Source organism: Myotis lucifugus, unplaced genomic scaffold (assembly GCF_000147115.1).
Source record: "Myotis lucifugus unplaced genomic scaffold, Myoluc2.0 scaffold_279, whole genome shotgun sequence".
Taxonomy (NCBI): domain Eukaryota; kingdom Metazoa; phylum Chordata; class Mammalia; order Chiroptera; family Vespertilionidae; genus Myotis; species Myotis lucifugus.
In genome coordinates, this window is record NW_005871327.1 from 190,351 (window position 1) to 203,278 (window position 12,928).

General features: G+C 61.0%; 1 protein-coding gene across 1 annotated transcript in view; it reads right to left on the reverse strand.

Moving 5' to 3' along the window:
- Nucleotides 1-7,034: 7,034 nt before the first annotated feature.
- The window catches only part of CD247 (CD247 molecule), a 66,172-nt gene continuing 60,278 nt past the window's right edge, over nt 7,035-12,928 (reverse strand). Inside the window, 8 exon segments of the mRNA XM_014465093.2 lie at nt 7,035-7,953; nt 8,699-8,740; nt 9,374-9,430; nt 9,979-10,011; nt 11,114-11,194; nt 11,728-11,745; nt 11,747-11,785; nt 12,770-12,873. Coding sequence (XP_014320579.1) covers nt 7,888-7,953; nt 8,699-8,740; nt 9,374-9,430; nt 9,979-10,011; nt 11,114-11,194; nt 11,728-11,745; nt 11,747-11,785; nt 12,770-12,873 — 440 coding nt within the window. The 3' untranslated portion in view covers nt 7,035-7,887.

Below are 12,928 nucleotides of genomic sequence, written 5' to 3' on the forward strand. Positions count from 1 at the left end.
TTTACATCCTTGCTAAGGCGGCCTGTGCCCCCAGATCAGCCCTGCCAGCCTCTCCCAACGGCTCTTACCTCTGTATGTGGCAGGCACGTGGGCAAAGGATGACTGTGCGATGCTGGGTGGAGAAGTGGCAGTAGTGCCCTGTCCGCGTGGACAGCAGAGCAGAATGAGTGCGTGGGCCTCGTCACCTGGGAAGATGAGCGTGGACGGCTCTTGTCGCCTGGGTCATGTTGGACGTGCTGGTTGCACACACTCTTGGACCCAGCTGACTTCCGTCCAGACCAAAAATGCAAAAGAAGGAAAACCAAACCTAGAAGTTGACAGCCGTCCTGCTTGCCCCCCACCTCAGTGACGTGTGACCTCTGGGGATTGGTTGGCTGGTGAGATTGAGGAGGGCGTGTTCTGGGGGCACGTTCGGGGGGCGGAGAGGGGGGGGGGAGGACGCGACTTTCTGCCCGCACTGTGGGACAGGCTTTCTCGGCCCCCCTGAGTCCAGACTAGGCACTTCTCCAGAAAGCCTGTTTGTAAATGAATGCCCGTCTCATGGAACCTCAGTGGGATCCGGTTTGGATACCAGAGACACTGCTCCGTCCTTGCTTATCCTGTTTCAACCGGCAGAAGGAATAGGAACAAAAAGCTGGAACTTGGGAAAGCTTCCCCGCTGTCCTCTCCCTCCCGCTTCCTGAGGAGGGCCTGGTGGTCACCCTGGCTTTGGAAGAGACTCCTTTAGTTTCACTCGCTGGTCTGTAGGACGGATGGGCCGCTCAGTGTCGCTGGGACGTTCTTGGAATCGCTGGGGGCTTGGGGGTGGGAGGAAGGGGGTAGGGTTCTTTCTTTCCCTTCATCTAACATGTGTAGAGCCAGTGCAGCTAAGTTCAGGTGAGTGAGATGTGCTGTCAATGTATAAGAGAAGCATTTTCAAGAGCAGGCGACGTGGAGAACCGAGACCTTCCTTGAAGCTCTGCCCATGGTGCCATGTCGTTCCAAGCTGTTCGTGCACGTGAGCTCCTGGGCATTGAGGAGCTCATTGCTTGGGGCACTATTGATGACCCAGAAAGGGAGGGAGGGCAAGAAATGTATTGCTCTCTCAATTTTTCATCAAAAACTGCCAGGGTGCTGGGCATATGGCAGCTGTGCTAACAGTCTTGCTGACAGGATGTGACAGTGTCAGCCCTGGCCTCACAGAACGCTAGATGGCAGGGCCTGGGCGCTGAAGGGAGAAGCACTCGAAGCAGAGGCTATGGGATCAAGGGTTATGGATACCACTTTGAGTGCAGAATGGGACTCCCTGGGCTGGGCAGGGTCCCTGGGTCTGCCCACTCTGCCAGGGCTCCGCCACCATCAGATAGGTCAGACCCCAAAACGAGTTTCCTGTAGAAACATCGTGGTCTGCTGCAGAGTCCCCTGGATTTTCTTAGTTCCTTGCTCATTGCTGTGCTCACGGCCACACAGCAGCTGAGGCCTCCTTCAGACTCTGCTGTTTAATGAGGCTTCCAGATGCTTCTGTACAGTCGGGCCCCTTTGGAGGGAAGGACAGAGCCAGGCAGACACATGCCCGTGCTCCCTCCTATCTCAGTGGGAGCCTCGGGCAGGAAATCAGTGCACTTTCAGAAGCTCCGGGACAGCGCCGTCAGGAAGGCTGGACTCGCGCCAGCCAGGTCGGAGCCCTGCCTGGGTGTGCCCTGCCTCTGTTCTGACCTGCACAGGCCCAGTGGGGCGCCTCGTGCCCGCCTGTTTTGTGAGCATGAGACCTGCGGCCGTATTGGAACTGGCCTTTTTGCAATATAAACCTCCTGTCCCGAGGCCAGGTCGAGGCCAGGTCGGGGAGACAGGCGGGCTTCCAGCTTCTGACCTCTGCTCCAGCAGGCCTTGCGCACCGCTGGCGGAGGAGGAGGCCCGCTCTCTGCGGAGACGCCTCCTCCCACCGAAGGTCAAGTCGTCCGCCTGTCCCTTCCTCTGGTGGCAACAGAGGCTAGGCGAGTAAGCACGGGCCTCTCCCACCGCAGCCAGGGCGTCGTATACCTCATTCTAACTCGTGACTGAGTAACTTGCTTCAACTTCCTCTAAACCTTACGGAGTTGCCAAGTCTGCCCTCCCTCCCGTGAGTCATGCTGAGCTCTGGCCTATAGCATTGCGGGATCTGGGGCCTCGGGTGGGCCCACCTAGCGCCTCTGAATGTCGCTGCTTGAAAGCTACTGCAAGTGAGGGCAAATGGCAATCTTCTGGTTCTTTTGTTGCAAGAGGTCTTCACAGGTCAGGGGCCCACTCCCCGCACCTGCCTGTAGGGGCTGGCCGGCTGTCAGCCCCCACCCCACCTTTCCGACTGCTGGCCACACGCCAACTCCTGTCTTGGCCTTTCCCTGGCGGCAGGAGGCCACCCCTTCCCTCCAAGGCCTCTGGTTCTGCTGGCTTTCGGGACTGTGGGTGGAAGGGAAAACACCAAAGAGGCCCCTTTGCGCTGACTGCTGCACACACATTTCACTTTTGTTCCTTTGACATGACCAAAAAATCCAAATATTTAAGTTATTATTATTATTAGTTGACAATCTTATGTCCTGTGGGCTCTCTGAAGCCGCACCCGGCCCGTTTCCTTTTCTTTGAATGTAGTTCCCGCCTCAGTCCCCACTCCGCCCGGAAGCTCCGCCAGGTCTTCCTCTGTGATTTGCCAGGGAGGGTGGTTTCTTTGTTTGGTTTTGTTTTGCTTTTTAAATTTCCAGCCAAAACCAAAGATTTCTTAATGATTGTATAAACTCAAAACAAACAAAAAAACCAAAGAAAAGGGCAGTCTTCAGCGTCGATCCAGTCTGTGGCGTCCTGGCCGGCCCCGAGCAAGGCCGGGCAGGTGGGGCTCTGGCCGCGGAAGGGCAGGTGTGCGCGCACTCGGCCTGGAGCTTGGGCCCTGCCGACTGTGAACATGCCGTGGAGCACAGTGGCGTTTCAGATTCTTCAGAACAGCAGACAAAACCCATCGCCACGATAATCCGCCCACAACGCCACGGTCACGGCCAGGCAGGGCTGAGCCCAGGACGAGGAGGGTGGGTGCTGCTGGCCCAGGACTCCACAGAGTGGGGAGGCCGAAGACAGACACTGGCGCAGGACTGGCTGCTCTGCTGGGTGCTAACCTCTGGGCTGGCGCTGAGCACGCCCAGGGCCCTTCGGAGCCTTCGTTCTCTTTCCTTTCCTGGGACCGCGGCAGCGGCTGTCCCCGCGGGAGCGTGCAGAGCGCTTGTGGACCTTTCATTCCCCACTGTGGCTGTCTCCTTCCTGCGGCGCGCTGCGCAACTATGCATCGTGTTTCTCACCTGTGCTAGGTAGATGCCTGTGACTTTTTAACTGGGGGGCGGGGGTTGCAAATGAAGGAACTTTTTACACGGATCTTTTTAATCTCAGCTTATGGGGGGGTGGGTTCTAGGGTCATACAAGCTCTATCCCAAAGCAAAACCCAAATGTTAGTAATCTTAGGCTGACGCAGATACCAAAGAGAATCCCGCCCTGCACCGCAGACTGCGGAGTGCGCGCACCGCACCTGCACTCGTCTGACCTCAGCAGTTCCAAAGCGTAGATGTATATTTTGGTATATTTCTGGGATATTAAAAAATGTTGTTTAACTTCTCGTTTGTTTCCGTGTAAAGTCATAGCATGAAAATAACTGAACTGTCCTATTCTTAGTAGTTTGAAATAATAGTATTTTTGTATGTTTGGGTGTGTCTATGTATGTATTAACATAACAGTTTTCACTGCCTCGGAGTTCCTAATAAAAAGAAATGAAATGCTCTGCGTGTCCATGCTGTCCAGTAGTAAGCGCCCACCCCTTTAGTTTGGAGTGCTTATCGCTGATGACCCGCCCACTGGGGCTTTGTTTTCTTTTAAAGAGACAGCGATCGTGTTTTTCTAAAGATGTTTTCTTTCTCTCTGTCTTCAAATAACTCCCTCACCTTTTTTTCTTTTTCTTTTTTTTTAAATATTGATTCAGGGGTGTTTTTCCACTGTTGTCAAGGGAGGGACACGAGGGGGAATTGGCCCCTTGGCCTCCCATACATTTTTGTTTTATGTGCCTAACTTTAAAATGTGAGTTTGAGTTCTCTTTTGTGGAAACTTAAGATGTGGTGTATGATTCTTTCCAACATGGTCCAGCAGCTCCAGCGAGGCAGTGACCACTCCTGGGGAGTTGACGGGACCCCTGCCCCGTTTCTCCTGGTGGTTTCGCGATCTGGGTGGCTATTGTGTAGCCCCACTGCCCCAGACGCCTGGGTAGCCAGTGCCCCCCTGCCAACCCCTCCCAGGAATATTTCGTAAGAGTCAGCTGATAACATGGCATGGGGACTTTGCATTGGGGGGGATTCGCTGACGCCTCCCGAGGCCTGAGGAGTCAGGGGACATAAGTGGTGCTGTCTCCTTAAAAGTGCCCTTCCTGTGACCCCTCCTGGGCCGCCCACAGGCTGTGGGCTTGGGAGAGGCTGTGTGGGTGGCTGAATCAGAAGGAAATGCTAGGTTTTGTGTAGATGCATTTGTCTGCTGTAACTTTTTATATATATATTAAACTTAACTGTAACTGTACAGTTCATTTCTGTTGTAAAACATCATTAAACCATTTTTCCAAGTGTTTTCGCATTGTCTGAGTTTCTCTGATGGGGTCGTGTTGGTGTCTGGGTGCTTCACACACATCCCCACCCAGACGGCTCACAGCCCTGCCCGTCACCCCCGGGCACAGGGTCCGCCCGCCTCCCAGCCAGGCCCTGGGGGTGAGCAGGCAGGCGTCGGCCGCAGTGGACTCCAGACCACGGGGCTTGCTGCCATCCAACACGCAGGCTCCTCAAAGACTCCCATTTCACTGTGGACTTGACTGCAGAGCTGACACTGAACTTGACTTTTCCAGATTTATCATCTAAACTGCCCTGCACACACGTCCCCTGGGGCCCCTCGGGAGGAAGCCAATCCTGACTCGGGCCCTGCTCTCCTGTCAGAGGCGCCCCTTCTCCCCTGAAAGGGAACCTTGAACCTGAACGCGATTTCTTGCAGGGAAACCAGCTCACTGAGGAGCTCTGGGAGGGCTGCTGCCTCCGCGAGTGCCACAGCTGGTGTGGCCTGTGCTGCCCTGCGTGGGGGGTGGAGGGAGCTGTGCCTCCCACAGGCTGCCGTCCTATGAGGCCCAGTGGGGAGGGGTGGCCTCGGCCTGCTCCTGCTCACAGCTGCTCAGCCTTCTCCCCCGTTTTGCGTTTAAGTTGGTGAAGTTATTTCCTTAAAACAATTCCACGTTTTTAACAGGAATCCCGTTTGGCAGAGACAGTGGTGTGCTCACCAGCATGGGAGACCTTAGAAGGCAAAGCCCACTGCTCAGCCCCAGGGGCTGAGGAAGGAGTGCCCTTTCCACTCTGTTTCCCTGTCCTCCTCTGTCAGCGGTGGGTCTGGCCCTGGCCAGGTCCCAGTGGTTAGATCCTTGGCTGGTGCACCGAAGGGGCATGGGTTCAACTCCTCGTCAAGGGCACACACCTGGGCTGCAGGTTCGATCTCTAGCCCTGGTCAGGGTGCATGCAGGAGGCGACCAATCAATGTCTCCCTCTCTCCCTCCCTTCCACTCTCTCTAAAAAATCAATAGAAGAAATACCCTCAGGTAAGGATTAACAACAAAAATAAATCAACAGAAGGTGGGCATGTTCTAACTCACGTCATGTGGCATGAGGAGCTCAGCAGTGAGAGCTGAATTCTCTGTTGCCCCCTTTTCTCTCCAAAGACGAGGGCGGCTCTCCCTGGGGCTCGGTCTGTCAGCAGCTCAGTCCTCCCAGCCTGCTGCCCGAGCTGTGTGGTCATAGCACACTCGCGCATACACACACACACACACCCCTGCCCCTGGATGTCAGCCCCAGAGCTCACTGCCAGCTTGCTCCTGGCCTCCACTCAAATTCTTGACGCAATGGGTCAAACCCTTGTGTCAAGCCAGCCATGGGTCACATAACTCAGCCCACCTTGACCCTAGGTGTGGGTGTGTCCACTCGCTTTGACGGTAGATGACCAGCGTCAGCCTCTGAAAGGCGGGTGAGCGGAAGTTGCAGCCATGGCCGAGCTTGAGTGGCAGCAAAGGCAGCGAAGCGACGCTGGGGTCTTCCCGGCCCCAGCCAGGTGCCACGGCAGGCGGACAGTCTGGCCCTCGGGGCGTTCCTTCCACATCCTTCCAGGGTCCTCCGTCCTCGCTGGCTGGCCCACACCTGCCCGTGCCCAGGCCCTGACCCTGCAGCGTGTACTACGTCCCTTCAGATGATGTGGCTGAAACCGAGGGCCAAATGTGACGTCCCCAACTGTGATGACTCCATGCTCTTCTCCTCCCTGGTACCTGCCACCCGCTGGGCATGGAGTGGCTGCTGCCGACATGTTGGCCGTAGGGAGTTGGGTTCCCGGCGTCCAGGTCAGGGGCAGAGCGCCTTCGCCGTGTGTGGTGCTGAGCAGCATGTCCTGGCAGAGGTGCCTGGCATTCCTGTCCGAGTCCCCGACGCTCCGGCTTTGACAGCTGTGGCCCGGACTTTTCTTTTGAACAAGTGAAGGTATTGATTCCAGAGCCTTTACCCAATAGAAATTGGTGGATTGCTATTTCCAGTCACCTTTTGTGAGGGAGACTGACCTCGAGGCCTCTGTCGTCCTCCATCCTCCCCAAACCCCATGTCATCTGTACAAACCAGTCCCAGACTCGCTCTGCTGCACGTGCTGCCGGTCCGGTGCCTGAGGGCCGGGGCCTCTCCTGCTCGTCTCCCACACCATGGCCAGAGCCACGCTGAGCCCTGCCCGCCAGGCCCTGTCCTTCACCCTCTGTCCCCACGCCGCCCGCCCCTCTGCATGTCACCTCACACTGCACCCAGGCTCAGGCCCGCCGCCGCAGCCTCCTGGGCCCTGGGGCACCAATGCTCCGTGCTCCTTGGAGAGCAGCAAGCTGGTTCCCGAGACTAAATGCTCATCAAGGACCTGGATGTTGAAATAAAGCTCCGCCTAAAGCAGTGTTTTCACTGAAGCGTTTATTATGCAAAGAGCAAGGCTTTAGCAAACCAGCATAGATTAAACCCAGCGGGAGAGGCTCCTTCCAGGCCCCTGTCCTCCGGGCTCTGCAGGCCCCGTGGTGTGGGGTCTTCCTGGGAGGCCTTCACGTGGCAGGTTTGTCCTGAACTCAGTGTGACGTGAACAAGTGCCAGGGAGCCACGGCCTTGCCCCGCTCGGGAGCCCGCCTCGGTTCACTGCTTTATACCGGTTTGCTCATCACACGCCTCCCTGTGAGGATGTGAGCTTGAAGGCACAGGCGTGTCCATCTCTCAGGCCCAGGGTCTGGCACTCAGACCCCATGGGAAGGGATGCCAGCGGAGGGAGGCCTGTGCTCCGGGCTCTGGAGCCTTCACGCGGCTCCAACCCAGCCCCCCACTGCGCCTCCGTCCGCAGGGGCTCTGCCCGGACCTTCCTCGGCCCAGTGCCGAGCTACCGAGCAGTGAGGGGACGGTGGACAACAGAAGCCAAATCTACAGCAGGAGCCAAGCCACTCAGGTGCCGACGGCACAGACTGCCGGACGGTGCTGGCGTCCGGGCTCCTTTGGGGCTTTACAAAACAGACTGAACAGCTTGGTGTGAGGAGTGTGCTGACCCAGGTGCGAGCCACGGCCCGGCCCTGGGCCCCAGGCAGGCAGAAGCCGAGGACTGGGCGGGCTCCAGGACGGGCCCGGGACGCACTCCCTCACGTGCAGGGTGACGCTGAATGGAGGTTGGGGACGGGAGGGGACCAGATGTGACCACATGAAGCACCTGTTCTGACAGAGGACTTGGAGGGGAGACAGGAGCGAACTGGGCTGTGCATGTTTTTCCTGGGTCTTTACAATCTGGGCGTCTGCGGGTCTCCCTGTGGGTGCTGGTCCCCAGCTGCTAGCGAGGGGGCAGCGCCTGCATGTGGAGGGCGTCATAGGTGTCTTTGGTGGCCGTACTGAGCCCCTGGGGAAGGGAGAAGAAAAAGACTGGGTCAGGAGCCGCACCTGCCCACCCGAGCCCAAGAGGTGCCACCGCACGGCCTGTGCCTGCCCACCCGCCTCCAGAGGCCCGGGAACTGCCCCTCATGCCCGCGGGGGACGGGTTCTGTCCCTGCTGGGCGTGGCCTGGGGCTCCTTTCCTGACAGCTGTTGCTGCCCCCAGGCGCTGGGCCCTGCAGCGCTGTGTCCCGTGTTCCCACCATGCCACTGCGCCACTGCGGCTCCACCCTCCCTGGGGCTCCACCTGAACTCGCCTGGCAGGTGGAGTGAGGGGAGGGAGGAGCCGGAGCGGCCAGGCAGCCGGCCAGGAGGCCCTGGGCTTGGCATACTTCTCCCCATGATTCCATAAGCCAGGCTGCTGACGGCCACATTTCCTTTTCAAACTTGTGACTTCCCTTGATATTTCCCCTTCCGTCTTCCCACCCTTCCTGCCGTCTCACTAGGTGTGCGGAGCGAGGCAGCCGAGGCTGCTGCAGGGCCCAGACGCGGAGGAGCGGCCCACGGCTGTGGGTCCTGCGCGGGCACCAATGCCCGGGACGCCCTTGTCCCGGGTGGGAACCCAGTCATGCGCCTGGTAACTAACGCAGCCCCGCGGGGACTGGCCGGCCCGCAGGCGCCCTGGGCTCGCCCTGCCCAGGCGTTGGCGAGAGCACGGAGCTGACCCCGCAGGTGAGGCGGCACGGCGGGGAGGGAGGCGGCACGGCACTCACCTGGTAAAGGCCGTCGTGCCCCTTGCCTCTCCGACGCTGGTTCTGTGGGGAGACAGGACGGGCCGGGTCAGGCAGGCCTCAGTGGCCCTGCCCACGTGGGCCGCAGGCCATGGGCAGACCTTGGCCTCTGAGGGGCAGGCGAGGCCTGGCTCCGGCCCGGGTTTGCTCTGGCCTCGCAGATCCACACACATGCCGGGCGGGCCGCACGGAGCTGCCGCAGGGCCCGCGGCTGGAGGAACAGCCCGCAGCCCTTGCAACTCCGGCTACTCCGGGAGGCTGCGGGCACGGCAGCTCCACTTCCGGTTCTTGGTTGTCTATGACCAGGGGCCCGCGGTCCCCGTACCGACACTCGTGGGCACGCACAGCACTTCTCACTGTTGCTAACGGCAACAGGCCTGAGCTGCTCTGACAGAGCTCAGGCTGCCCTGGGATCCGGCTGGTTTTAATCCCCAAAGAGCATCGGCCCTTCGTCCGTATCTTCTGTGCAGCCCGATGGGTAGGAGCTGGGTTGCCTTCACCTCTGCGGCCACCACATGGCTTTTGCAGGTGGTACGAATAGGTGGGATGGAGGCCCCCCGGCCGGCCCCCCCGAAAAAACCAAAGGGGACCTTTTGGGGAGCCCCCCCCCCCCCCCCCCCCCCCCGTTCTTGGGAATTAAGGAGGAGCAGCACTCACATCGCCTTTCGTCCCGATCTCGCTGTAGGCCTCTGCCATCTTCTCCCTCTGCAGCGCCTGGAGGGGCAGTGGGCACGGCTCAGTGACTAAGGCAGAAACACGCGCTCCAGCCCTCCCTCCCGCAGCCCTTGGGCCTCTCCCTGGGCGCCAGCCCTCGGCCCTGAGCTGGGAAGGTCGGTGAGGCTCAGGACGGTGAGAGGCGACGTTCTGGCCAAGGCCACCCACGCAGGACGCCGCAGGCTCACCAGGGGCCCCGGAACCATGTGGTTGAGCAGGTCGTCACCCCTGCAAGGGTCCCCTCATGGCAGACCCACACCAACGCCAGACCCCACCCGCGATGGTGAGGCTGGCCAGTCCGTGAGGTGCAGGCCAGGAGGCTCCAGCCCCTGGGAACGTGCCCCCCAGAGGGGCTAGCCCAGCCTGACCGGAGGCCCCGGCCCACCTGGGACCCGCAGCAGCCGGGGCTTCCTGCCGCGGTGCCGCAGGCATCGCAGGCCCAGGAGTGAGGTCCCGCAGGCGGAGTCGCGGGGCCTGGGGAAGCCTGGAGGACCCCCGCCAGCCCCTCCTCCCGCCCACTTTCCAAGGCACAGGCGCCCTCTACTCACGTTGTACAGGCCCTCCTGGGGGTTCTTCCTCCTCTGCTGGGAGAGAGGGGGAGTCAGAGGTGGAGCAGCAGCCCCCGTGGCACCCCCATCACCCCATCACCCTCTGCGGGCTCCGCCCCGGCCTGGCAGCGGGGCGGGGGACATGTCCTCCTCCAGGCGCCCGGCACGGTCCCCTCTCCCAGGCCAGCCTTGCCCGGGCAGGCCCGGGTTCTCCGATGGCCGTCTGTCCCTGGCAGGTACACCGCCCGGGCCACAAGCCTACACGTGGGGTTTTGCTGAAGCTGGAAGGTCGTTGGGAGCCTGGCAGCTGCTGCTCAGCTGGTCCCACTGGCCGATCTCCGCCCGCCCACCCTGCTCTCCCGGGAAGGGAGGGGGAAGGGCTCAGGGGGTCTCCCCCACCCGCTATTCATTCTAACAACCCTACATGGAGCTCGGGGGGTGGGGGGGGCTGCATGGACAGCTGTGACTGGACAGGTCAAGGGCCACAGGCGGTGTCAGGCAGCGTTTCCCTGGCCTCGCCCAGCTGCTCCCCTGGCACAGGTGACAGCGCCTGGCAGCCATGCTCACAGGGCACCTGGGACCCAGGGACCCGCGTCCAGCGGCCTGGCCCTTCCTGTGGGCCTCCCAACTCTATGCTCCTGGGCAGGTGGCGCTGCTGTGACGCATCAGGGTGGCCTGGACCCACGGCCCAGGGGGCGGAGGGGCCGCAGGAAACTGGCCTCCATCTGTCCTCCCGCCAGGCCCCTCATGAGGCAGGGAGTGGGCAGCAGAGGAGTGTGGGGTGCGGCTCTGAAGGGCCCTCTCCTCCACCCTGGCCCCCCACTCTCACTCAGCTCACACTCACACACTGACACACACACTCTGACACACTCACATACACTGACACACACACTCGCTCACACTGACCCACATAATGTGACACAATCTCTCACACACACTGACACACACACTCTGACACATTCTCACAGAACACACTAACACATTCTCACACACTGACTGAAACACACTAAACACACTGACACACTAACACATCCTCACACACTCATACTCACACACTGACACACACATACACTGACACACACATACACTGACACACACATACACTGACACACAGGCAGAAAGAGCGATGTCCGACCTGCTTTCCGCCCATCTCAGGGTCTCGGCCCCGTCTCTTATCCAGAAGGTCATACTCCTCTCTCCTCCCCAGGTTGAGCTCCTGAAACACACGGGAAGGTGTGAGATGGGCGACCCTCCGGAGGACAGCGCCCGGGCTGGGTGTTCCCGGGTGGCTCTCAGGGGAAGGAGCAGGGACCGGGGTGGCGGTGGTAACTGGCCCATTGGTGCCAGCACCTCAGAGCACATCTCCGGGCGTTACCATGGGCTGGGGGGCAGTGGTCAATCTGACTGAAGCCCGATGCACAGGGAGTCCCACCCCAGTGAGGATCCTCCCATTCCCACCCACACCTCCACCCCAACTCCCCTCCCCCCACCTCCAACCCCACCCCCCATTCCCCATTCCCAACTTCCAACCCCCAACCCCCACCCCCAACCCCCACCCCCGGCCTGTATTCTGTGCCCCAGCCAGTGCGCTAAGCGGGCGCTTTTCCAGGCACCCAATCCTGAGGTGCCTGTGGGCTCCCAGCGCCCCCACGAGGCTGGTACAATGACTGCGTTTCCCCGGGTAGAAACCCTGAGCCGGGTGGGCCTGGCCGGTCCCGACCCCCTGGGGGCTGCACAGGGCTGACTCACGTTGTAGACCTGGTTGGGGGCCCTGCAGGTGCTCCGGGGCGTCCGCACTCCCGCTGAACTGGGGGAGGGAAGAGCAGAGTGAGCGCCCAGCGGGCCACCGCCGCCCGCAGTCGCCCTGCCCCAGAGCCGCCCCGTCAGCTGGACTGTTCCCTGCCTCCCGTGGGGACACGGGCGGCCGGGCTGGCCAGGTGACCTCAGGGGCGGCCCGGGCTGGCCAGGGGCCCAGGCGAACATTCTCCCCCAGCTCGGGGCCCAGGCGAACATTCTCAGGCCCTTCCCCCACGACTCGGGAGCACAACCCTTAGGGGATGGCTGCACAAGGTCCCACCCTCTGGTGCGTCTGGGGCAGGTGCTGCCTGGCACGGGCTTGGCATCTGGAGGCCCTGCCAGGCGCACAGCCCACTTTCTGTCGCCTCAGCCAGAGGGTCCGCCAGGCCTCGGGTCAGAGACTGGCACCACCGAGACCCGGCGGCACCGTTCAGACTGAAAGGCAGTCAGCACGGCGCTGCTGCTCAAGTGGAGTTTCCCGCAGCCCTAACTCCAAACAGCCGCGAGGGGGGTGCTGCAGAGAACAGGGCTGCAGCCTCCCCCTCCTTCTCACCCCCAGGGCCACCCCCGCCCCTGCTCCCCTCCAAGAAAGCCAGGCCCTGCGAGGCCCCAGCAGAAACCCTGCTCGGGGTCACCCTCCCACTTCCTGCCGGGACCTGCACCAGCAGCTGGACAGGGATCTGGGGAGACCTCAGGTCCCCTCCTCCCCGCTCCCAACTGCCTGAAGCATAAGGCCACTTCCTGCAGCGGCACCTGACCCCACCCCACACCTGGGTGTCGCAGGTCAGAGCTCCTGGCTCAGGTGCTCCGCACCAGCATCTCCGGCCACTCTGTGGCTCAGCCCCCCGCCACCTGCCCTGCCCCCACCCCCCAAAGTGCACCCTGGGCTGGTCCCTGCTTTGCCCATGGACACCAAGCCGTAGGTACCACACATGCTCGAGACTTTCCAAGACCAAGGCCCCTCTGAACACCCACTGAGAGGGGTGCTACCCACCTTCGCTCTCAGGAACAGGGCGGTGATGATGATGCCATAGATGAACAGGATCCCATCCAGCAGGTAGCAGAGCTTGGGGTCCAGCAGGCCGAAGCTCTGTGCCTCTGTGCCAAGAGATGGGGATGGTCAGCCAGGCCCTGGGTGACAGACACGACCCCC